This window comes from Manis javanica, chromosome 7 (genome assembly GCF_040802235.1).
Source record: "Manis javanica isolate MJ-LG chromosome 7, MJ_LKY, whole genome shotgun sequence".
NCBI lineage: Eukaryota > Metazoa > Chordata > Mammalia > Pholidota > Manidae > Manis > Manis javanica.
The window spans coordinates 93826821-93854483 of NC_133162.1; the positions used below are offsets into that span (position 1 = coordinate 93826821).

The following is a 27663-nucleotide window of genomic DNA, read 5'->3' on the forward strand; positions in this document are numbered from 1 at the left end:
AAGTGAGGGATAAGGGCAGGAAAAAGAAAGGGGGCATTACAATTATCATGTATAATGTGGAGGGGGTACGGGGCGTACTCTACAACACAGAGAAGACAAGTCATGATTTTACAGCATCTTACTATGCTGATGGACAGTGACTGTGAAGGGGTATGTCGGGGGGACTTGGTGAAGTGGGGAGTCTAGTTAACATAATGTTCTTCATGTAATTGTAGATTAATGATACAAAAAAAAGAACATGAAACAAAATTTTTACTAGAATGGCATAAAAAGGGTGTTCAATTCAGAGTCTTGATATTTACTGATAGCATGAAATAAAACAATTGTCATTTAATTCTGGTAACATATTTGATTGTAATCTATGAGCATTATGGTTTTTGGTTAAATAATGATTTACCTTCAATAATTTTAAAACAGATCACAAAAACTTTGCAGAGGTGCTAATCTTTTTGAGAAGTTTCCTCTTCTGTGTAACAGAGATAATAGGATCTGCTCTAAAAAACTTTGAGGAAAACTTACAATGAAATGTTTCAAAAATGTACTCAAAACCTAGTATGCGATAAACACTGGGCTATATACAGTTTATATATAAAATTATAAACATGTTATAAGTAATGAATTACGAATCCCACCCCCCAAGAAGAAAAACAAAAAACATGTTCATGAAGGAAAACTTACCATTGAAGGGAAATCATAATGTATTTCACTTCACCATTTTAGCTAATCTCTTCCTGAGCAATTTTTCTTTCTTTTTAAATTGCTTCTCCCTCCATAGCTTCTGAAATGTCCAGATCTGATTGTATCATTTCACTGCAGTATGTGATGGCTTTTTAATGGAATATGCCACTCTCTAAAAAGTTCTTGATGTACTTTTTCAGGCAGTATGAAATGACCTATGTTAATAAAAAAAAAAAAAAGAGGAAGTCTTCAACCAGTGGGAAGGAAAAGGTTTAATGCTGACTTCAGACTTTCCCAATCAAGATGTGTCTCCCATGTACACGAAGAAGCCTGGAAGAATAAAGCAGGTACCTGAAGGGAACTCACACAGTCAACAACTGCTAATTAAACACCTACTATGTGCCCAGCAATGTTCCAGGAGCTAGGAATACATAAGTAAAGAAGATGCATAGTAAAAGGAGTATCCTGGTGACACCGAGTCTCTGGAGTTCCTGAAGGCAGAAGGGCCCCAGTGATAGTTGAACTATCACTGTCAAGCTCATCTGCTCTGGGCACCTCTCCAGGACAAAGGCAGCTCACTGCTTAGCTGCATCTCCCTGCATAGGGGCTATTTTCAGGATATGGAAGCACAATGGAACCATATACAATGCAAGCCCAAACCTCTGGAATCCAACCGTAACCAGTGACGGATGGGGAATTGGTAGATAAATGCCCCAGTTCCCTGTCACTGGGAATATTTCTGTCTCCAGTGTTACCCAGCAGGATGGTGCCCAGCTGCCTAAGAGGTAACCTGCTTGCTAACACACCCTTTACTGACTTCCTTCCACTGTCTCACTTCACTCCCAACATGTATTTTCCTGGGATCACCTCCAAAATAAATCACTTCCACTCAGAATAAAAGATAATGTGGTTAATCTTCATACATGAACTCATGTCAGAGTTCTCTCAGAACTCTGAGCTATCTTTCCAAAGTCATATACAGCACAGCAGTGATCCTCCATCACTGTGGCCTGACCCCTTTTAGGTCACCTACTTAGCCTGTTTGCTCCTGGCAAAAGCCGTGCAGCTGATGTGTGCATGGAGCCATGACATCAGCAAGGTGACCAGAATGCCCTCCCGGCGCTAGGATGGAGAGACAGAGATGCCACTTGGGCAGCCTCTCAGTGGCCTGTGCAGACCTGCATGGCTTGGGCACCTGGGAGGGTCAGGTGCTACCATGAGTGCAGGGAGGCTAGACACTGAACTCCACCTCTGGAGGGCACTGGGCTCCAGATTGAGATGCTCTGGAAAGGCAAAGTCGGCACCTCTACTCTGTGCAGGATGAACTTCTGATCTGGTGGGTGACTCCTCTCCTCGCTGTGGCCTCTCTTTCGTAAGAGCTGCAGCTGATGGAATTTTGACTGGCTTTGAAAGGTGCTTCCTTACGTAAGGTTTTTCTACCTAGAGTTCATCAATGGTTTCCCACTGCCCTCAGGATGTACTCTAAATCCCATACTAATAAGGCCTTCAGTAACCTGACCTCCTCTCTTCTACTGCTTCTCCCACACCTATTGCTGTTCTCCTCACAGCCAAATACTGTTAGCCACCTCTGGTTTTGCATTTGCTGGCCACACAGACAGAAATAGTCTCAATCCTCACTTCCACCCTCTTCACCTGGCTCACTCCTATTTAATCTTCACATTTCAACCTAAACAATATGTCCTCAGAGAAGCCTTCCACACCCCACGATGGATGGGTTAAACTGCTCTCCCATGTTCTCCTAAAGAACTTTGTACCAATTCCATCTCAGCATATGAAACAGCTCTCACTCTGAACATTGCAAAATTCCAGTTAGGTGTCTGGAAATTTGCTCAAATCCTTGGACCATTCCTAAGAGCATATCTCAAGGATAAAGTGGGATGTCCAGGCAGCTGAGCAACCTGTCCTTCAAGCTGAACCCCCAAGTAGCACCCATGCAGTCCCACAGGTAGGACGGGGGCACTCAGGCTTTAGGGTCTTTCACCAAAATGGTAGCTACTCATTGTTTCAGCAACAATCTTGGCTACATCATCAGATTCAAACTTCATGAAGCCAAACAGCCTTTGCTATTTCCAGTCTGCAATGGAGGATCCACCACAAAAACCAGAATGATTAAATTCTAACATGTCCTTAAACTCCTAAAATGTTATTAATTTAAATAATACACATTAGTGATATTAACAAGTAACAGCATGACACCTTTAATTCAAACTTCAACTTACATCATCTGGGGACTGGTATGGGAAAGGGAAAGAGTCGGAAAATATCACTGATCTTGAGGTATTCCTGGAGTTTTGATTACATGACAAAATGCATTATTATAGCTGGAATTCATGCAATAGTACCCTGCATTAAAGGTAATGTGGTAGGGCCCTATAGTCCTTTACTCATTATCAATCGCAATGGTAGTCATTTTAGTCATATATTATTAATATCCAGGAGATAAATGTTGGTGAGGTGGGCTGGCTGCAAGTGACCCTCCCCCTTCCCCACCTGTACTGGGTCCTGGGTCATCCTGTGCTGGGTGCCCTAAATCGATAGAGAAGAAAACCCAGGGATGCCCACAAGGCTAGGCCACAGCTTTCTGAGCTTCATCCCTGACAGGACATCCCTTCTGGGGACACTAGATGGGGTGTGGTAGGGCCAGGTAACACTCCTCCTGCTCCCCAGGAGCTCTTCAAGAAGGTGTAGCCCCATCATCACCTGGGCTCCACCTGGTCCCAGAGGAACAAGCCCAGCAATGAGCTCCAGGCAACCACAGTCCGAGCCACCATTACCCAGTTCAACAGTGTGGCCAACTGCATCACCACCGCCTGCCTCAGCAGCCCAGGCACTGATGGCCGAGACTGGGCTGGAGGGTTGGTTGGGGCATGGGAATGAGGTGGCCTAGGTGTGCTGTGGGAGGCCCACTGGAGATGCCCTCCTAGCCTTCAGGGCTGCCTCTTCTCCTTTCCCACCTCAGGATTGAAGTCTGAGGTCTAAGCCCCGGCACAGCCTAGGCCCTTTCAAGGGCATGTTGACCTTGACTCCTATGTCCCAGTGGTGGGACAACCACTACCTGCCTGATTTCTGCCTTGGGTTGAACTAAAATCTTCTATGGGAGTGATATTCTTTGGGGCCAGGTATGCTGTCCCTTGGCACCCTAAGCATCTGTCCCACCCAGGAGAGGAGATGTAAACTGAGGGGGACTGAAGTCAGAGCGAGCAGGGCCCCTGCTCCCCACTTCACAGCTCATCCTCCTCCCTTTCCAGGAAGGCAGGTCCCGAGGGACTTCTTCTCACTGTGCACCATCCTCTCTGTTCTGCACAGCCTCCTGATTCACTGCCTGAAAGGAGACATGGGGGAAGTTTCCAGGGGAGGAGGCCTCTCCCCATAAGGAGGAGTCAGTAATTCTAAAATTGATTTAAAGATCCAGTGCAATTTTAACCATAATCTCAGCAAGCTGCTTTGTAGATATTGACAGAATCATTTTTAACTTTCTCTAGCCTACACAATACTAATGAAGAACAAGTTGATGGACTCAAACAATTTCAAGATAAATTACAAAGCTCTAACAATTGAAAGAGCATATTTTAAATGAATGTACACATAGAAAAATGAAAGAACTGAGAGCCAACATATTGATCTATACAAATACAGACTACTTGAACTTGGCCAAAGGAATAAAAGCACTTTCACACAGAAGAGACTCTCTTTAGTCTTTAGTCTTCCATCTCTGTCTTTTACTCTTAGTCACCATCCACAAATGATGCTGAGACTAATGACCCTATGGGAATAGATGAACAAAGACACAAACTTTGCTCTTTAGACATAATTTTATTCAAAATCTTTCAGCTACTTAAATAGAAAATGCAAAACTATAAACATTCTAGTGAAAAAGTTAGGAGAAAATCTACATTACTTATAGTTGTTGATAAATTTTCATACATAGATATATGTAAGAGGAATATTACAATTTTGATACCACAGAAATAGAAATACATTTTATCTATATATAAATACAAGACCACCAGAAACAATTAGAACAATAAATCTGGTATCTGTAAGAAATGGATAAATTCCTAGAAACACACAGCCTATCAAAACTGAATCATAACAAAGTAGAAAATCTAAAAATAATGAGTAAGGAGAATTAATCAGTAATCAAAAATGTCCCAACAAAGAAAATCCCAAGACCAAATGTTTTTACTAGTGAAATCTACCACACATGTAAGGAAGATTTAATACCAGTCCTTCTCAAAATTTTATAAAATTTGAAGAATGAACATATCCAAACTCATTTTAGAGTTTTTATAAATTTATAGAATTTTGTTGCATATGAGTAATATCACTGAAAGTATGTATTCACCACATTATACTGAATTTAATACTATGGGTAAAACTGTAATATTTCCAGAATATCTTGCCTGGCTTTAGTATATCTGCATATCAATAGGCATTCAGAGGTAGAAAGAAGTATGGCTTTAGTGCATTTGCATCATTCCTCAGGGGTGGAGAGAAGTTCATCTCCTTATCAATGGGTAATTACCTGGGCAAGGAAGGCTTATCTGTACCTGAGAGGTGAGGGGGAGGGCCGGTTTTGCTTCTACTGGAGCAGGAAAGAGAGAAGGGCTGGGACTGCAGTTTGTAAGCAAAAAACGGGTTTTAAATTTTATTTCTCCCTTTGACTCATCTTGGTTTTTAGAGGTATTTTGCTCTGGGATTTCCTTTCCCCGGATTACACCTGGTGCAGTTGGTAGCATTCCTCTGAACCCAATATCTGTTATAATGAGTGCAACCTTTGGGAGGGCCACCCCTAGAAATGATGAGGAGAAGTGGCGCTTGCTCTGAGGGATGTGTGTCTGCACTTGTGTGGTTGTGGAGGTGCTACCACCTCTGCTGGCCATGCTGACCCCAGCTCATGGCCTGAACCTAAGGCTACTGCTTCTGCCACTTCTGCTGCTTCTGCAGCTGGCTGGAGCCTGGTCACAACTATGGAAAGGAGCAGAGGTCTGGGTCACCTTGATAGAGAAGCAACTGGCTGCTGTATACTATGCCTTGCTGGCTATGGAGCCCACTGCCAGAAGAACTCAGATCAAGGTAATAACCACCTATCCCATTGCAGGGTGGGTGAGAGACTGGGCCTGAAGGCCATGGAGTGGTGTGGCACAGACACCTACCGTATATCGTGTCACTGGCCATTTGCCTTTGGCATCCCCAGGGAATGATGAAGCAGAGACACATTAGCCCAGGTGCACTGGCTAGAAAGAAAGCCTGCCTCTGATGTGGCCCAATGGCTATATCAGCATTTGTTGCACATGGAGCAAAAGACAATGTGGGCCCATCAGTGGGGCTTGCCATTGACCTTTGAAGATGTCAGCTGAGCCTGGAAGGAGTGCCCTGCATGTTGTGCAGATCAGCAAACCACCAAGAGGGGCCTAGAGCGTTTCTTTGCAGCCTATGGCTGGTCGCCAGTGATTGAGAGTCATCAAGGCAACTACTTTATTGGATGTGCATTGCAAGGATGGGTACAGCAAGTAGGAATAAAATGGACAAGGCCCTAGACATTTTGACACATGGACTGGCAATGGTTGGCTTTTCTGGTACCTTTGGGAAAAGGCCTGGAATCTGGCCTCCTGTGTTTTCCTGGAAGAACAGCAAAGTGGCTCCCCCAAAATCACAGTTATTTGCTTCTACAGTCCTTGTGTCCTGAATGTACCCCCTGGCTGCAGCTGTCACATGATGGCTGGAATAGATGAGCTTTGGACTTAATCTGCATGGGACTTTGAACCTAGCTGAACCCTCTGGCTTGAGAACTATCGTGATTGTGTTGCTGTTGTCAAGAAAAAAGTGCTTAAAGAGAGGCTCGACTTTGTCTAATATTTGGTAAAAATTTTGTGAGCAATCTAGCATGGTTGTTAGGAATGAGTAACAGGTGTAGAAACATATTTTGTGCTTAGTGAGATTGTGCTGTAAAGTACACTTACTTAATCTGCATAGACTGAAGCCTCTGGTTTAAGGATTATCATGATTTTATTGCTGTTGCTATTGTATGTCATTAGTTTGGTCAGAAGAGGGGGAACGAGTAAATTTGTAAGGCGAGATTTCTGGAGGGGTGGCCTGTGGGTAAAACTGTAATATTTCCAGAATATCTCACCTGGCTTTAGTACATCTGCATTTAGTACATCTGATTTCAGTTTTTAGAGGTTTTTTGCCCCAGGATTTCCTTTCCCCGGACTTACAAATACTCTTTCTAAAAACATATGGATGAACTATATTTCAAAGAATGGTGTTTGGGTCTATGAATATAACAGTGTTATTTCAGTAACATACTGTGATGCATAGAATTCACTATGTAAAGTTAAATGAATAGAAGATGTTTTAATTAATGACATAATTAATTGCATTCAGATTGTTATTTTACTAAAGAATGTGATCACTACATGCCCTGCTAGAAAAGTCTTTAAGAGTAGATATGAAAGATATTTCTCAAAATGCTACTTGTATCTATAAATAAGCAGTCTTATTTCATTGAATGTGTGCAACACACTGCATTGCATGTCATCAACTATATAATGTCACATGTATAAAAATGTTTCCATGAATGATAGAATCCAATTGGATCCAGGTAGTGTTATTTCAAGGAAAGAATGTGTTCACTGTATTACGGCATTTAATAAATTATGAAAAAGCACCACTATAAAAATGTTACTAGACCTTATATATTTATGACTATGGAAATTGCAGAACATGATCTACACTCACCTCTATATAAAAGGTATCATTCCCAGGCTGTCATGGAGAAGCTTCAGCCGGTCTGTAATTGTCTTCCAATTCAACCTGGGGGTCACTTCCCAGACCTGCACTGGGAGGCACAGCTCTCCCTCAGGTGCCAGCTCAGTGCAGCTGTAAGGAACATAGGCCACTCATCTGTAAGGAACACAGAAGTTATAACCCAGCACCTCCAGTTAGTACTCCAGGAAATAACATTCCATGCCAACAAGACATTCCTATGCCTCAGGAAATGGGCAGAATAAAGAATATTGATATCCACATTCCCTTTATAGCTTTTTTTCTTAGCTAGCTCAACAAAATTTTTAATTGTTTATAATTGCCCTTATTTTAAATATGGTAAATGTTAGCCTCAGTAATTAAAACCATATACAGAAATACATTCAGGGTGTTTATTGCTGTATTTACAACAATAAAAATCTGAAAACAACGTAGTTTGTTGGTAGGGGAATAAGTAAATAAATTATGGCATATCTAATCAAGTCCTTAAAATCGATCTATGTGTTTGAGCATTAGGTCCATGAAATATGTTTCATTTTTAAAAGTCTGTAGCATAGTGTTTATGGTATAATTCATTCTTTTTTAAAAATTCTTTAGTGTGGATTCATATGTGGACATAGAAAAGGGTATTTAAGGTATAAAACAATCTTTTAACAGTGATTATTTCCAGGGCTGCAACTGCAGGGTAATTTTCTGTTTTCTATTTTTTATACTTTTCTATTATATATTTTGTATGTTTTTTATATTTCTATATTATTTGCATGTTTGATTAGTACATCTTTTTATACCTAGAAAACCAATAAAGTTGAATTTTCAAACTATGTAAAGATGAGAATTCTATTATAAATGTAAGAATGTTAGTTATATGTGCATATAGTTATTTCTATGGCAAAATGTGTCTACCATACTATGCTGCGTTTGGTACACATACAGCCACCTGTATAAAAGTTGCTTTTGTGAGTGATAGAATTTTGTCCTATCTAATTTGTATTACTTCAATTAAACTATGTGTTCACCATATGGGTTGCATTAATGCATTCCATAAATGTTCACACATAGAAGGTATTTCTAGTATAAGAATTTTATATGTGCATAAATATAGTGTTATTTCAATGAAGGATTGTTTTTACCACATATGCAGCTTTTACTAGATTGCTTACAGACTTAGGTATAAAAATGTTTTTAAGATCTAATTATAAACATATGTAAATATCATCTTATTTCATTGAAAGAAAGCATTCAACCCACTTGGTAGATGGACTGTACTCTATAATTTGACACATATAATACATGTTTCTAGGAGTGGCAGAATTTCCTTGAAGCCAGGTAATGCTATTTTGTTGAAATATATGTTTTATTTAATATGCTCTGTAAAGGTATACATATATATATTTATTTATATACACATAAAATATATATATATTATACATAAAATACATTTCTAAGAATGCTATTTGTATAGGTGATAAATGCAATGCTATTTCATTGAAAGAATATATTCACCATAGCGACAATATTTAAAACATTTGTAATGGCACATATATAAAATATGTTTCTAAAAATGATGTTTATATACATATTAATAAGCACAGAGTTTTTCCATTGAGAGAATGTGTTTAGCACACTTTGGTGCATGGAACACTCCATAGTCACACGGATAAAAGATATTTCTAAGACTGACAATTTCATTGCTTCCCTGTAATGATTTTTCAGTGAAAAAGTACTTCTACTGCATGTACTGCATTTAACGCAGTTTGAAAGGCATATATGCAAAAAGATGGCTCAAACAATGGTAGTTGTGATGTCAATTTCTAGACAACAGTGGAATTAAATTAGAAATTAAGTACAGAAAGGTGACTGGAAAATCTAAAATTACATGATGTGAACAAATTTGTAAGTATACAAATCGAAGTGACACATCAGTCAAAGAAGAAATTTAAAAAATATTTTGGATTAAATTAAAATGAAAAATATAACTAAAATTTGTAGGATACAGTGAAAGAAATGCTTCGAGGGAAATGTCTAGCATTGATTGAATGTGTATTATTAGAAGAAAAGAAAGATAAAAAATCAATAATATAAGTGTCCACCTTAGGAGGCTAGCAATAAAAGAGTGAATTAAATCCAAATTAAGCAAAATAAATAATAATTCAAGTAGAAACCAATGAAATAAAAAACAGAACATGAATGAAACTCAAAAGCTGATGCTTTGAAAATATCAATAAAAATGATAAGCCTCTAGCTAGGCTAAGACAGCATATATAAATTACTAATATAAATGAAAAGGGGACAAATCTATGAATGTTCTAAGGATATTAACTTCAATAAAGAAATAATATGAACAACCCTGTGCCCACAAATATGAAAGGACAGATTAAACAAACTACCTCCTTGCAAGAATCTGTCTGAAAATTCACATAGAAAAAAAAAGCCTATGTGAACAGTCCTCTATCAGTTAAATAGATTTGATTTTCAAAAAATGAGCCACAGGAAGATGGCGGCATGAGTAGTTCAGAGGAAATCTCCTCCCCAAAACATATATTTATGAAAATACAATAAATATAACTATTCCTAAAAGAGACGCCAGTGGATGCAGTACAGCAGCCAGGATACATCTACATCTGTGAGAACTCAACAACACATGAAGGGGGTAAGATACAAGCCATGGCCAGGTGGGACCCGAATGCTCCCCCACCCCAAAACCCGGTGGGAAGAAAGGAATCAGAACAGGGAGGGAGTGAAAGCCCAGGACTGCTAAACAACCAGCTCTAGAAATCCGCACCCGGAGCACAGACACAAGGTGCACAGGGTGCTGGATATTAGAGAAACGGAAAAGCAAAACCTGTGGGCAGGTCTCTGCAAACAGCACCCCTGAGACAAAAGAAAAGCAAGTGCTTTCTGCAAGTCTTAAAGAGACAGGGACCCCATAGTTGGATGAAGTTGCCCCAGCACACTCAGCCAGCAGCTGGGAATTCTGGGGAAACTTAGGCACCCTAAACCCCGGAGAGGCAGTGCAGCTCTGAAGCCCCTCATGGCACTAAGCAGCCTGCCAATCGTTCCTCCAACTGGTGAGGAGCCCAACACACCGGCCCAGTAGCAGGAGAGTGGTAGCGCGTGCCGGAGGTGGAGGCACCGGAAGGGACCAGGAGCAGATCCATGCACCAATGGCACCAGAGAGGACTAGGACAGGCTTGTGCAAGCCCACAGCAGAATGACTGAACAGCCTGGAGAAATATGCAAGAGAAATATGCAAGAGCTAAGGGATGAAGTCCGGAGGGAGATTACAGAAGTGAAACAGAATCTGGAAGGATTTATAAGGAGAATGGAGAAGATGCAAGAGGCCATTGATAGAATAGAAACCAGACAACAGGAACGCATAGAAGCTGATGCAGAGAGAGATAAAAGGATCTCCAGGAATGAAACAATATTAAGAGAACTGTGTGACCAATCCAAAAGGAACAATATTAGGTTTATAGGGGTACCAGAGGAAGAAGAGAGAGAAAAAGGGATAGAAAGTGTCTTTGAAGAAATAATTGCTGAGAACTTCCCCAAACTGGGGGAGGAAATAGTTGCTCAGACTACAGAGGCACACAGAACTCCCAAGAGATGGGACCAAAAGAGAAAAACACCAAGACACATAATAATTAAAATGGCAAACATCAAGGAAAAGGACAGAGTATTGAAGGCAGCCAGAGAGAGAAAAAAGGTCACCTACAAAGGAAAACCCATCAGGCTTTCATCAGACTTCTCAACAGAAACCTTACAGGCCAGAAGAGAATGACATGATATATTTAATGCAATGAAACAGAAGGGCCTTGAACCAAGGATACTGTATTCAGCACGATTATCATTTAAATATGAAGTAAGGATTAAACAATTCCCAGACAAGCAAAAGTTGAGGGAATTTGCCTCCCACAAACCACCTCTACAGGGTATGTTAGAGGGACTGCTCTAGATGGGAGCACTCCTAAAAAGAGCACAGAACAAAACACCCAACATATGAAGAATGGAGGAGGAGGAAAAAGAAGGGAAAGAAATAATCATCAGACAATGTTGATAACAGCTCAATAAGCGAGTTAAGTCAGACAGTAAGGAGGTAAAGAAGCTAACCTTGAACCTTTGGTAACCATGAATCTAAAGCCTGCAATGGCAATAAGTACATATCCTTCAATAATCACCCTAAATATAAATGGACTGAATGCACCAATCAAAACACACAGAGTAATAGAATGGATAAAAAAGCAAGACCCATCTATATGCTGCTTACAAGAGACTCACCTCAAACCCAAAGACAGACACAGATTAAAAGTCAAGGGATGGAGAAAGACATTTCATGCAAACAACAGGGAGAAAAAAGCAGGTGTTGCAATACTAGTATCAGACAAAATAGACTTCAAAATAAAGAAATTAATAAGAGATAAAGAAGGACATTACATAATGGTAAAGGGCTCAGTCCAACAAGAAGATATAACCATTATAAACATATATGCACCCAATACAGGAGCACCAATATAGGTGAAACAAATACTAACATAATTAAAGGAGGAAATAGACTGCAATGCATTCATTTTGGGAGAATTAACACACCACTCACTCCAAAGGACAGATCCACCAGACAAAAAATAAGTAAGGACAGAAAGGCACTGAACAACACACTAGAACAGATGGACCTAATAGACATGTATAGAACTCTACATCCAAAAGCAACAGGATACACTTCTCCTCAAGTGCACATGGAACATTCTCCAGAATAGAGCACATACCAGGCCACAAAAAGAGCCTCAGTAAATTCCAAAAGATTGAAATCCTACCAACCAACTTTTCAGACCACAATGGTATAAAACTAGAAATAAATTATACAAAGAAAGCAAAAAGGATCACAAACAAATGGAGGCTTAACAACATGCCCCTAAATAATCAATGGATCAACAACCAAATTAAAATGGAGATCCAGTAATATATGGAAACAAATGACAACAGCAACACAAAGCCCCAACTTCTGTGAGACACAGCAAAAGCAGTCTTAAGAGGAAAGTATATAGCAATCCAGGCATATTTAAAGAAGGAAGAACAATCCCAAATGAATAGTCTAAGGTCACAATTATCAAAATTGGAAAAAGAAGAACAAATGAGGCCTAAGGTCAGCAGACAGAGGGACATAATAAAGATCAGAGAAGAAATAAATAAAATTGAGAAGAATAAAACAATAGAAAAAATCAATGAAACAGAGAGCTGGTTCTTCAAGAAAATAAACAAAATAGATAAGCCTCTAGCCAGACTTATTAAGAGAAAAAGAGAGTCAACACACATCAACAGAATCAGAAACGAGAAAGGAAAAATCACGACGGACCCCACAGAAATACAAAGAATTGTTAGAGAATACCGTGAAAACCTATATGCTAACAAGCTGGAAATCCTAGGAGAAATGGACAGCTTCCTAGAAAAATACAACCTTCCAAGACTGACCCAGAAAGAAACAGAAAATCTAAACAGACCAATTACCAGCAATGAAATTGAAGCGGTAATCAAAAAATCACCCAAGAACAAAACCCCTGGGCCAGATGGATTTACCTTGGAATTTTATCAGACATACAGAGAAGACATAATACCCATTCTCCTTAAAGTTTTCCAAAAAATAGAAGAGGAGGGAATACTCCCAAACTCATTCTATGAAGCCAATATCACCCTAATACCAAAACCAGGTAAAGATCCCACCAAAAAAGAAAACTACAGACCAACATTCCCAATGAACGTAGATGCAAAAATACTCAACAAAATATTAGCAAACTTAATTCAAAAATACATCAAAAGGATCATATACCATGACCAACTGGGATTCATCCCAGGGATGCAAGGATGGTACAACATTCAAAAACCCATCAACATCATCCACCACATCAACAAAAAGAAGGACAAAAACCACATGATCATCTCCATAGACGCTGGAAAAGCATTCAACAAAATTCAACATCCATTCATGATAAAAACTCTCAGCAAAATGGGCATAGAGGGCAAGTACCTCAATGTCCCGACCTGCAGGACTATCAACAGGGGTCAACGACCTGGAGGAGAGAATTGAAAAAAAAAAAAGAGGGGCAAGGGACACAAAGAACGACCAGCAAGACAGGATGTCTGATCAAGCTGGCACAGTTTATTGTTTGCAGGCTCAATTTATACAGGTTAGCAAGTAAGGGGTGGGTCAGGAGATAATTGGACTTTAGGTGGCGCCGGCGGGGAGGTGTAGAGGGGTGATTGGGTCTTGGTTGGCGCCAGCAGGAATGGAGGACCCGGAAGAGAAGCAGGGAGCTCGCCATTTTGGGGGTGGGGGCCCTTGGGAGGGAGGTTTTAAGGGAGGGGCTTTCCCCTGGGGCAGAGGGTGTTTCTTGATTAACAAAGGACAGAAAAAGCACATGCTGCAAGGTAGCCTAACCACTAGCTCTAACCTAGAAAAGCACATGTTGCTAGGTAACCTAACCACTAGCTCTAACCTAGGAGTTCACTAAATGCGTTTCTTGGTAATAGGGGAAAACTTGTTTCTAACGCGTGGATGGATTCATTGTTGCTGACTTTACAGGAAAGACTTTACTCAAACGTTGCTGTTATGTTAAGGCTTTTGTGACTGAATATGCCTAAAGGCCCACAGATTTGCTCCCAACATCTCCCCTATTTTTCTTATATTGGAACAGCCAGCCTAGCTCTGGTTGGGTCAAGGCCTGTGCCTGTCAGGTTGTATGGCTGAAGGAAATCCTTACCCGTCATGGGGATATAGTCTTCTAGCGACTATACCCTGTCTTATGTTGTTATTCCCTATACAACCATATCTTACCCGTCATTGGCTACCAGTCTTGACTTGATTTGTTGTAAGAATTTATATTTTTCAGTGAGAATTCTGTAAAGCTGAGCACTCCAAAAAAAGGGGGGGGTCAAAGGTCTGATCCTCAGTGGGTACCTGGCATATGGGTGCCTGGCACACGAGAACTCCTTTAGTCTTACAGACTGTGCTGAAGAGAAGGGAGTTGCTTAATTATGCATGAAATGTCCTTATTTTTTGAGGAGAGGAAGATGCTGGACACAAACCTCTATGCAATCAGACATGTCCCTCAAGGCAGGTTTTTTGCTGCCGTTACCCTGGGTACTCAGTCAGCTTACTCAATGACTCTTAGAAGAGTCATACTGATGTTCATATGTGCTGGGGGAGGGAGCTTCCTCATCATCGCTATCACGAGCAAGTCTGTGATAGTGGACTTGAATAGGCTTGCCAACAAGGGTGTCTATTTGCTTTTTTACAAGGCTCGTCAAATGTTTAAGAGCCCAAGGGCCGAAAGACAAGAGCAATATTAATCCTATGAGGGGGCCTAAGAGAGAGGGCAAAAGAGTAGTGAGCCATGGAGAGGTAGAGAACCAATTTTTATAGCAACTTTCACTCTGCTCTCTTTCTTTTCTTATTTTCTCTAACCCTTCTCTGACCCTTCTCATACTATCTCTAACAACCGCTGTTTTGTCAGCATAGAAACAACACTCTTCTTTTAGGGCGGCGCAAAGCCCGCCCTGCTGCAGAAAGAGCAGATCTAGCCCCCTGCAGTTTTGGAGAACTACTTCAGCAAGGGATGAGATCGAATCTGTCAGGTCAGAGATTCCTTTTTGCAATTCTTGGATATCTTGGTCTATAGTGGCACTGAGTTCATGATAGCAAGAGTTAAAAAGAACTAGGGAAGAGATGCCTGTACCGGCACCTACAGCCCCTAGGCCAAGCAAAACAGCAATAGTAACAGCAGTAATGGGTTCTCAGCGGGAGCGTTTAGGGAGGGAAGGGTCTGAAGATTGTTCCCAGATATGGAAGGACTCATCAGACCGGTAGTAAATAAGCCTGGGTATAACTTTTACGAGAACACAAAATCCATGTTCTTGTAATATGGGGTTGTAGACACAGGGGGTGAGTCCATCTAAGCAGACCCACCAGGCGTCATTGGGGGGAACAATATATTGGGGTCTCTGTTCAATGGGGAAGATTTCTCGACAGAAGTGGGTGTACTCATGAGGGATCATTTGAGGAGTGTTAGTTATACAAGTCCTGTTACCGACTACTTGGGCTAAGGTTAGGCCTTCCCAACTAGCGCGTTCCCAACGACAGTTGTGAGTATCATTGGAGGTGGAGAAATTACCAGGGATGGCAGCGCCTTCATAAAAGGGGGGGGGGGGAGGAGAGATAACATAACCAACATTCGGTGGTAAGCTCAGGGGTGGCGGAATTAATACTTTCTTAGGTTTGATTTATGAGGGTGAAGACAAGGTTTTTTAGAACTCGCTGAAGTGGGCACTGGTGGAGTAGGGGAGGGTTTAAGACTACTAGTTGTGAAGCTATGTTTAGGTGAGAGGGTGGAGAGCTTTGGTGAGGGAGGGTGCTTCCCACCTAGGACTGTATTTGGGCCTATGGCAACAGAAGGGGTGGCAGGGAACTCTTTAAGGAGTTTAATAGTAAAGGTGATGCCTTCATCATAATGGTCTTTATATAAATGAAGGCCTCAAGTATATTCTTGTGCCCAGTTTGAGGCTTGTGTCCCTTTTTCAGTGAGTGTGATAGAGAGAGGATTGCACCAACCTTTGGCCCTATTTTCAGGTTTGCACTTGGGGAGTATTTCAGGGTATTTATGCCCCTCAAAAGGATTGTGGGAATAATTGGCTTTGACAGTGATAAAGTCCCAGGAAGAGGAGGGCTTCCAGTAAGTATCTCCTGTAGTCTCACACCCCCATGATGCACAATAATAATCTGTCTTGCCTCCGCATTTATGAAGGAGGTGACGGGGCCGGTGTTGCCTGGGGCAAACATAAAAGGGATATGACCTAAGAACTGACCGGTGCCCTGGGTTAGAGCACCCAGGGTAGGCGAGACCTGCACGAAGGATAAAAAGTGCTTCACTCTGCTCGAAGAGATGTTCTACTCCCCAAGGGGCTCCTGCACTGAGGGCCAGCTTACAGAGATCGGGCTGTAGAACTTTTGGCCACCAGACGTCTGGTGAGGTTTGACAGCGGGACCAAACAACATCTCCTCTTTCAGACAGCACTATCCAGGTGTAGTTCCAGGGGAAATGCTGGGACTTCGCGGGTGGTGGTGCTGGCTGATGACTCAGAACTGTAGTTGTAATCAGGAGAACGAGGATTGTTGGCGACTGCATCTGCAATGGAAGGAGAATTTGTCTCAGGCGGAGGGACTCCCGTCTGGACGGTGGTGAGTTAGCACTTTTAACTAGTCTCTCAAGGAGCCATTGAGTCTCGGAGTTTTGCTGGTCATAAATGCAGACGGACCCTCTGCCCCAGATTATAACAGGGTCAGGACCTTCCCATGTGAAGGTCAGTGGATCTTTCCATTTTACTAATGCTTGAAGCTCATTGGTTTTGGGGTGCCATAACCGATCAGCAGCTGAGCATGCGTGGGAGTCGAGCGTCAATAAATTAATGACAAACAAGGCATGGCTAAGTTGGTTATGGGGGCTGATAGTCGTATACATGAGGGGATTGTTCTTGAGGCGGGAGAGCATGTTTTTAAGTGTTTGATGAGCTCGCTCTACAATTCCTTGTCCTTGGGGATTATATGGGATGCCTGTGATATGTTTTATCTGGAAGTCAGAACAGAAGCACTGGAATTTAGCTCCTGTGTAACCTGGCCCATTGTTGGTTTTTATAATCTTTGGCTTGCCTAGCACTGTAAAACAGCGCAAGGTGTGGGTAATGACATCTTTAGAAGCCTCTCCAGTAAGGGGCGATGCAAAAATAAAACCACTAAAGATATCTATAGTAACATGAAGATATTTCATCTTTTTAAAGGGGTGAAATGAGTGACATCCATTTGCCAAATTTCATTCGGGATCAGTCCCCGAGGGTTCACTCCTAAATGAGGAACAGGAAGATGTGGAGCACAGTCATTACATCTTTTGACAATTTCTCGGGCTTGCTCTCTTTTAATTTTGAACATGAGCTGCAGAGTATTTGCTGAAAGGTGGTGGAGGGAGTGAGCATGCTGAGCTTGAGTTAGGGGTACACTGCTAAAGGTTGGTGCTATTAAGGGAAGAGTATGGGTGGCTTGGTCAGCAAGGGCATTGCCTGCTGAAAGAGGGCCGGGGAGTCCTGTGTGAGCTCGCAAATGGCCAATAAAAAAGGGTTTGGAGCATCGGACTATGAGATATTGAATTTGAACAGATCAGCGGCGTTAGATGAAGGTTTAATAAAGGGAGTGGTTTCTAGGAGAGGTACTGAGTGGGCTATATAAGAGCTGTCTGTATAAAGATTGAAAGGGGTATTAGGGAGTGATTGGAACACTTGGAGAACTGCATAAAGTTCAACAAGTTGGGCAGATGAAAAGGAAGTGGACAGGGAAACCGGGGTTTTACCTTGAATAACATATGCTGCTTGCCCTGTTGCTGAGCCATTTGTAAAGATGAGGAGGGCTTCTTGCAAAGGAGAGGGGGAGGTAACTTTGGGAAAAACTAGGGGATGCAGTCTGCTAAACTGAATCAAATGGTCAGTGGGATAATGATTATCTATGGTCCCAGCAAAGGAGGCACAGGCAATACCCCAGTCATCATTGGTTTGTAGCAACCAATCTATCTGCTCTGTAGTACATGGGACTACAATGATATCGGGATCTTTACCAAAATACTGTCTGCTTAATTTTCTCCCTTTTATGATAATAGAGGCAGTTAGGGAAAAATAAGGTGTTATGACTTTTACAGGTTTGTTGGAGAGGTAGACCCAAAGAAGAGGCTTGCCTCATTGTTCAGGGGTCTTGCCTGACTGCCAAAAAACTCCTACTGGAGCATGGGTGGTGGCACAAATGATAAGATATAAAGGAGAAGAGTAGTCAATGTGGAAAGAGGTTTGTAGAGAGATAGCTTGATTGATCTGTTCTATAGCAGCAACTGCTAAGGGCGTTAGGGTGCGGGGGGAGAGGGGATGTGAGTCGCCTGCTAGTAAATTGTTTAAGGGAGTTAAGCTTTCAGGGGGAAGTTTCAGGTATGGCCTTAAAAACTGTAGGTTGCCTAGCAATTTTTGAAAGTCGTGCAGCGTTTTGAGAGAGGAAGTTTGGAGCTCTATTTTGGGTGTGAAAATCCTGTGAGCCTGGAGGCTATAGCCTAGGTAAGTATAGGGTTCGGAAAATTGAATTTTATTGGGAGCAATTTTTAAATGAGAGGCCTCTAGGGTTTCTATAAGATGTTGAAAACAGGCAATGCCTTGGGCTTCATCAGGAGAAGCAATAAGGATGTCATCCATATAAGGAAGGAAGTAAATATGAGGCCATTGTCTCCTGACGAGGACTAGAACTCGAGCTATGAATTTTTGGACTAGGGTAGGGCTATTCGCCATACCTTGGGGAAGAACGTGCCATTGATACCTAGGCATTGGTTTGTTAAAGTTGATTTGGGGAAGGCTAAAGGCAAAATGAACACAATCATCAGGATGGAGAGGGATAGTAAAGAAGCAGTCTTGCAGGTCTATAACAATTTTATAATAGTTTATGGGTATGGCTGCGGGGAACGGGAGACCGGGCTGCAGAGCACCCATAGGTACCATAACTTTATTAATGGCTCGAAGGTCTTGCAGGAGCCTCCATTTGCCTGATTTTTTTGCAATGACAAAGATGGGGGTATTCCAGGGGGAATTGGAAGGTTCAATATGACCTGCTGCCAGCTGCTCCTGTACAAGCTGCGTGGCTGCATGCAATTTTTCTGTCTTCAGAGGCCACTGATCAACCCAGACAGGCTCGGTTGTTTTCCATGTTATTTTATCAGCATACTGCTGGGGTACAGGTATGATTGTGGCCTCTAGGAGAAAGGGAATCCTAGTCCCCTTTTTTGAGTATTTGATAGGATGGTCACAGGAGTTTTAATGCCTTGTGCATTCTTTCCTAACCCTTGGCCTGGCAAGTAGCCTTGTGTCAGCATCTGCCTGGTCACTAACTCATTTGGACTACACATAATAATATTCATTTGAGAGAGAATGTCTCGTCCCCATAAATTGACTGGAAGCTTAGGAATTACAAAGGGAATAACTGTCCCTGAATTCCCTTCTTGGTCTGACCAATGAATAGACTGGGAAATAACTTGAGGATTTTGAGACTGCCCGATTCCTTGTAGGTGGGTAGTGGAGTCTGTAAGGGGCCAGGAAGAGGGCCACTGTTCTTTAGCAATAACAATGGCATCTTCTCCTGAGTCTAGGAGGCCTTGAAAGGCTTTCCCATTTAGGGACAGAATTAACATGGGGCGGGCGCGCGTGATTTGTTGAGCCCAATAGATGTCTGTGGTGCCGATGTCGCCCGTTTCGTGGTGCTCTTTAAGGCACTTGTTAGAGGAAGGGATAAGGGGTAAGAGGAGAAGTTGGGCAAGAGTAGTTTTTGCTGGGATGTATACGGGGCCCTTAGGCGTGGAGGCTAAGATTTGGATATCTCCCTTGAAATCTGGATCAATCACTCCAGGGTGTATTTGAAGCCCTTTTAGGGAGGCTGAAGCACGTCCCAGAATTAAGCCAAAGGTGTTAGGGGGTAGGGATCCTCGGATGCCTGTCTGCAAAAGCTTTGCCTCTTCTTCTGGAGTTAATATTGTGCTGGTGGTGGAACAGAGGTCCAATCCTGGGCTGTTTTTTGTGGCTCTCCAGAGGTCTGAGATTGACTTTGGGTTACTGTCTGACATTGGTTTTTGGTCGCTGTTGAGGGGCTGAACCCAATTGCCCCGGGGTTCATCTTTTGCAGGGGGGCCGGCAGCTGCCCCCTGAAGGGGTTTACCTGGTTCTTAAGAGGGAGGGGCAGACCTTGAATATCGGTTTTTGACCAACAGTCTCTGGCCCAGTGATATCCTTTTTGCCATTTGGGACAAGGGGTGGGGGGGGAATGGATTAGTTGATTTAGGAGCATTGCCTGAACCACTAGGGAGGGGCAGATTAAAGCTAGAATTGGGGGGTCAAGGGTTTCGAGGCAGTGGGCAATCTTTGGCAAAATGACCAGGCTGCTTGCAATTAAAGCAAGTTTTTGTGTTGAGCTAATGCCTGCCCTTTGCAAGGCAACTCCAATAGCCAGTCCAATGGCATGACTAGTTCCGGCGCCTGCACAGAGGCGCACAAAGTCGGATACTGATTCTTTACGATGATGTCGAAGCAGGTCCTGGCAGACTGGATTGGCATTTTCAAAAGCTAGCTGCTTGATAAAAGGGTTATCAGGCTCTTGGATTCCGAACATGCATTCGGCAGCCTCCGTAAGATGGCTGACAAAGGAGCTGTAGGGTTCATCTGCTTCTTGCTGTATCTTAGTAAGAGTGGCAGTAGCAGCTCCTTTAGGGGGTAACTTTTTCCAAGCTCCGAGGCCAGCTTGTCTAACTTGAGCTAGGAGGCCTGTGGGAAAGCATGCTTGGGCTGCTAGAGTGTTATAAGGAGCTTCACCTAGAATTCTTTTTGCTGTCCAGTCCCGGGAACTGAGTCGAGTAAGATTTTTACTTTCAATTTCCTTTGCGAATTCGGCAAGCTCGGCTTTCCAGAGAAAAAAGTCTCCTCCGCTTAAGGCTGCACCAGCAAGCTGATGGAATTCGTTTGGGGTAAGCCAATCATTAGTGATAGATTCTAGCAGAGCTAGCGTAAACAGGGGCACCGGCCCATAATTGGAAACAGCTGACTTGAGCTTTTCCAAAGCTCAAATATCTAGAGGTGAAAAAGATGATGCGGGAGGCCCGTCATTAGGATGCGGGCCCCCGTTAGCTCGGTCCTCGGGGCCATCGTCTAAATTGCGGTCATCACACCACAAATCTCTTTCGGTTCCAACCCCAGGAGCAATACTCACGGGATGTTCCTCATCTATATCAGGGTCACCACTTTCTTCTTCTGGGTTATTGGGGTCAAATAATCTAGGGAAGGGGCTCCGGGGAATAGAAACTCCACTCCGTAGGGAGACAAGGAAAGTTAAGACAGGGTTGGATGTTTTCTTCTGGTTTTGCGCAAGTGATTTTGAGGGGGGGGAACGCTTTTAGGAGGAGGTTTTGGGATGTAGGTTATGTGAGTCAATTTGGAGAGCTCCTGATCTAAATCACGGATGGCCTGCAGGAGTTGAATCTGCTCTTTTCTGTTTTTGACCATGTGCCTGAGGACTGAGAGGTCATTTGTCATATGTAGACGCTCACGGGAGAGAGTTGATGAGACAGGAAACACTTGGTCAAGAACAGGGAAATGATAAGGTGGCAGTGGGAGGAAGAGAGGCAGGGTTACAGTTGAAGGGCGGGACGCAGCAGCAGGAACAACAGCAGGGCTTTTAGATGGCCAGTCAGAATTATTATGGCGCACTGCCCCTTCCTCTAGAGTGGCCTCATCAGCAGGACTAAGGGGCTTATCAGGGTTTAGGTCGATGAGAGTAGAGTAAATACCTGGGGGAGGAATAACAGGATCAGCAGAATTATCAAGGGGAGGGGACGGAGAAAGAGACTCAATTGTTGGCAAGGGCAGGAGCTTGTTTGGGTCCTGGGAAGGGTTTGTAGCGGGATATGAAGGACGTGTTTTAAAAGAAGGGGAAGCTGGCCGGGAGGCTTTGGAAGGGGGACAAGAACGGGATTTCAAGGTTTTTTCTCCCTCAATAACAACTCTCTGTAAATCGGGCCATTCGCGATGAACGCGCAGGATATCATTAATGAGATTCCAATAGCTAAATGCTTACACAGGTACTTTTCCTGAACCAAAAACTCTGTAATAGTCTTGAAGGCAATCGCCCATGCATTGCCATTTCTTTTCACTAATGGTCCCTTCTTGAGGGAGCCAAGGACAGACATCTTTTAGAAAGACAAAAAAACGTTTCAAATCCTTTTTCTTAACCCTTGTTCCTCGTGTCCTGAGGGACTCCTTGAGTCCGGCTATAAATAATTCTTCATGGGAGGATTCCTGCCCCATAATAACTTTACTTACCGTCCTACTTCATCACCGGGAAAATACACATGAGTCTGTCTCACGCCGGGTTCAGAAGGTGGCGACTCAGGCGAGGGTCTCGCTGCAGACACCTCCTTTCATGGGTGGGCCCACCCTCCTGGGGGCGACGTTCCCTCCTCTTTGGTCGATCGGGCCTCCTCACGGACCGTCTGAGGTCCCACGTTGGGCGCCAGTTGTCCTGACCTGCAGGACTATCAACGGAGGTCGATGATCTGGAGGAGAGAATTGAAAAAAACAAAAAAGAGAGGGGCAAGGGACACAAAGAATGACCAGCAAGACAGGATGTCTGATCAAGCTGGCACAGTTTATTGTTTGCAGGCTCAATTTATACAGGTTTGCAAGTAAGGGGTGGGTCAGGAGATAATTGGACCTTAGGTGGCACCGGCGGGGAGGTGTAGAGGGGTGATTGGGTCTTGGTTGGCGCCGGCAGGAATGGAGGACCCGGAAGAGAAGCGGGGAGCTCGCCATTTTGGGGGTGGGGGCCCTTGGGAGGGAGGTTTTAAGGGAGGGGCTTTCCCCTGGGGCAGAGGGTGTTTCTTGATTAACAAAGGACAGAAAAAGCACATGCTGCAAGGTAGCCTAACCACTAGCTCTAACCTAGAAAAGCACATGTTGCTAGGTAACCTAACCATTAGCTCTAACCTAGGAGTTCACTAAATGCGTTTCTTGGTAATAGGGGAAAACTTGTTTCTAACGCGTGGATGGATTCATTGTTGCTGACTTTACAGGAAAGACTTTACTCAAACGTTGCTGTTGTCTTAAGGCTTTTGTGACCGAATATGCCTAAAGGCCCACAGATTTGCTCCCAACACCTCAATATAATAAAGGCCATATATGATAAACCCACAGCTAACATCATACTGAACAGTGGAGGCTGAAAGCATTTCCTCTGAGATCGGGAACAAGACAGGGATGCCCACTCTCCCCACTGTTATTCAATGTAGTATTGGAGGTCCTAGCCATGGCAATCAGACAAAACAAAGAAATACAAGGAATCCAGAGTGGTAAAGAAGTCAAACTGTCACTATTTGAAGATGACATGATATTGTACATAAAAAACCCTAAAAACTCCACTGCAAAACTGCTAGAACTAATATGGAAATTCAGCAAAGTTGCAGGATACAAAACTAACACAGAAATTTGTGGCTTTCCTATGAAAGCCACTAACAATGAACTAATAGAGAAATCAGTAAAAGAATTCCATTCACAATAGCATCAAAAAGAATAAAATACCTAGGAATAAACCTAACCAAGGAAGTGAAAGACCTATACCCTGAAAAGTACAAGACACTCTTAAGAGAAACTAAAGAGGTCACTAACAAATGGAAACTCATCCCATGCTCCTGGCTGGGAAGAATTAATATCATCAAAATGGCCATCCTGCCCTAAGCAATATACAGATTCAATGCAATCGCTATCAAATCACCAACAACATTCTTCAATGAACTGGAACAAATAGTTCAAAAATTCATATGGAACTGCCAAAGACCCCAAATAGCCAAAGCAATCCTGAGAAGGAAGAATAAAGTGGGGGGTGGGGGTTCTCACTCCCCACGTTCAAGCTCTACTACAAAGCCACAGTAATCAAGACAATTTGGTACTGGCACAAGAACAGAGCCACAGACCAGTGGAACAGAATAGAGACTCCAGACATTAACCCAAACATATATGGCCAATTAATATACGATAAAGAAGCCATGGACATACAATAGGGAAATGACAGTCTCTTCAACAGATGGTGCTGGCAAAACTGGACAGCTACATGTAAGAGAATGAAACTGGATCCCTGTGTAACCTCATACACAAAAGTAAATTCAAAATTGATTAAAGACCTGAATGTAAGTAATGAAACCAAAAAACTCTTAGAAAAAGACATAGGTAAAAATCTCATGGACATAAACATGAGTGACTTCTTCATGAACATATCTCCCCAGGCAAGGGAAACAAAGGCAAAAATGAACAAGTGAGACTATATCAAGCTGAAAAGCTTCTGTACAGCAAAGTACACCATCAATAGAACAAAAAGGTATCCTACAGTATGGGAGAATATGTTAATAAATGACAGATCTGATAAAGGATTGACATCCAAAATATGTAAAGAGCTCACACACCTCAACAAACAAAAAGCAAATAATCCAATTAAAAAATGGGCAGAGGAGCTGAATATACAGTTCTCTAAAGAAGAAATACAGATGGCCAACAGGCACATGAAGATCCACATCACTAATCATCACAAAAATGCAAATTAAAACCACAATGAGATATCACCTCACACCAGTAAGGATCGCCATCATCGAAAAGACAAACAACAACAAATGTTGGTGAGGGTGTGGACAAAGGGGAACCCTCCTACACTGCTGGTGGTAATGTAAATGAGCTCAACCATTGTGGAAAGCAGTATGGAGGTTCCTCAGAATGCTCAAAATAGAAATACCATTTGACCCAGGAATTCCACTCCTAGGCATTTACCCTAGGAATGCAGCACTCCAGTTTGAAAAAGACAGATGCACCACCATGTTTATCATTGCACTATTGACAGTAGGCAAATGTGGAAGTAACCTAAATGTCCATCAGTAGATGAATGGATAAGGAAGATGTGGTACATATACACAATGGAATATTACTCAGCCATAAGAAAAAAACAGATCCTACCATTCGTAACAACATGGATGGAGCTAGAGGGTATTATGCTCAGTGATATAAGCCAGGCGGAGAAAGACAAGTACCAAATTATTTCACTCATATGTGGAGTATAAGAACAAAGGAAAACTGCAGGAACAAAACAGCAGCAGAATCACAGAACCCAGAATGGACTAATAGTTACCAAAGGGAAAGGGACTGGGGAGGATGGGAGGGAAGGGAGGGTAAGGGTGGGGAAAAAGAAAGAGGGCATTGTGATTAGCATGTATAGTGCATGGGGGGCATGGGGAGGGCTGTGCAACACTGAGAAGACAAGTAGTGATTTTATAGCATCTTACTATGCAGATGGACAGTGACTGTGAAGGGGTATGTGTGAGGGACTTGGTGAAAGGGTGAGCCTAGTAAACATAATGTTCTTCATGTAATTGTAGATTAATGATACCAAAAGAAAAAAAATGACCCAGAACACAGAAAGCATCAGGAACAGAGATTGTGTGATTTTTCAACATTTAAGGAAGAAATTATACTTCTTTCAAATGGTAGAAACAGAAGGAATTCTTAACTCATTCTACATTAACACCAAAACCAAAGATATTACAAGAAAACATAGCCCAACATAGGTGCAACAATCCTCAAAAATATTTATAAATTGAACTCCAAATACATAAAAAGAATTATACACCATGACCAAGTTGGACTTTCCCAGGTATGAATGGCTGGCCCAAGATTCAAAAAATCAGTTAATGTAACCCATCAAAACAGGCTTTGAGAAGACAAATTGCATGATCTATAAGATGCAGAAAAATATGATGGAGATATTGTTAAATAATACCTATGAAAAACCCTATAGCTAACATCACACTTCATGGTGAGAAATGTAGAGTTTTCCTGCTAAGATCAGGATCAAGGCAAAGATGTCCTATCTCACCACTCCTTCACGTCATCCTGGTAGTTTTAGCTAATGTAATGAGACAAGAAAAGGAATCAAAAGATACAAAGATTGAGAAAGAAGAAAAATAGCTGTCTTTGTTCACATCTAATTATTGACAGAGAAAATCCAAAAGAATCAATGACAACAGACTCCTGGAACTAATAAACAATTATGGTAGTTATTTACAAAAGTCACTCACTTTTCTATATATCAACCATGAACAAGTGAGAACTGAAATTTTAAAATAAAATATCATTTACATATCCAAAAATGATATGCTTAGGTATAAATCTAATACAATATATAATGAGATGTCTTCATCACAGTAAGCTCCACTTACTACAACAGCATAAGGGAAGTTTATAAGAAGGCTAGCTGTATAGAAGACCCTATGACCAATAAGCTACATTGGTTAATTCTACAAAAATTTAATGAAGGAATAATGCCAATTATCAAAATCTTCCAAAAAACTGAAGGCTAGGGAACACTTCAAAACTCATTCTATGAGGCTAGCATTACCTGATAACAACCCAGATAAGATCATTACAGAAATGAAAGCTGTATGCCAATATCCCTGATATAAAAATTTTCAACATATATTGACAAAATTCAACACATTAAAAGGACTATACCCCATGACCATATGACATTTATCCCTGGAAGGCAAGGATGGCTTGACATCTCTAAATCAATATGTATCACTTTAATAGAATTAAAGAAAAAACGTGATCATTTCAAAAGATACAGAAAAAGCATTTTACAAAATACAGTACTCTTTCTCGATTAAAACCCTCAACCAACAGGGTACAGATAGAACAGAACTCAGCATAATAATGGCCATATACAACAGAACCACAGTTCACATAGTAAAAAAAAATGGAAAGTTTTTCTTCTAAGATCAGGAATAAGACAAGGATGCCTGAGGCTGTACATGGTGAGGTTGGAGAAATTTGGACTCTCTATATAAATTGTAGTCATGAAAAGGAAAGTCTCATGTAATTAGTGAAGTTGCTGATATTTAAAGTGGATCTTCACATTAGATTATCAACAATGTTTGTTTCCTGATGTGTGGGTAATGCAGTATTTTTTAGGTAAATTATGCCTGTAATTGGAAAAATGTATTGGAGTATTTTCTATGAAGGAGCAAATGTGGTACAGTAATAACAAATGGGGAACCTGAATAAAGGAATGTCAGAGATATTCCAGGTTTTCTATACACTTGAAATTATTTGCAAACTCTTTTAATTAAATGTCTATGTTGATACTACATCAGTAAGCAGATATGACCACAAAATTTGTTACAGAGGAAGGGCCTGATTCAGCTCCAGACAAACCAAGTTGTGGAGCTAATCAACCTTGTAAGAGTCTGAACAGTTTTTAGAAGGCAATATGTGAGTATTCTATTAATACCACTGTATCTTTGCTGTTGAATAATTTGGGATACCTGGGGTAACAGTGACACTATTAAATCCCATTTTTCCATATGAACTTTTTCTGCTACTGGGTACTATGAAAATTAACTGACCCTTCTGAAGGAACACAGGACAAGAAGGGCATTTTCTTTTGCAGGGTTTCCTCCAGACAATCCACATGGACCTCCAGAATCACTGCATCCTGTCATTTTCCAAGATGCAGATGGATGATGGCAACTTGGGTCTCAGCTACAATTTTGTTTCATT

At 41.9% G+C, this 27663-nt stretch overlaps 1 protein-coding gene across 2 annotated transcripts in view; it reads right to left on the reverse strand.

Moving 5' to 3' along the window:
• LOC108410155 (uncharacterized) overlaps positions 1-22383 on the reverse strand; it is a 44286-nt gene extending 21903 nt beyond the window's left edge. For both annotated transcript variants that reach the window (XM_073241302.1, XM_073241301.1), the window contains exons 1-3: positions 13487-22383; positions 7441-7605; positions 679-893 (exon numbers count right to left, since the gene is read on the reverse strand). In XM_073241302.1, the coding sequence (XP_073097403.1) occupies positions 15990-17279 (1290 nt within the window). In that variant the 5' untranslated portion in view covers positions 17280-22383 and the 3' untranslated portion in view covers positions 679-893; positions 7441-7605; positions 13487-15989. The remainder of the gene's footprint in view (positions 1-678; positions 894-7440; positions 7606-13486) is intronic.
• Positions 22384-27663: the final 5280 nt, after the last annotated feature.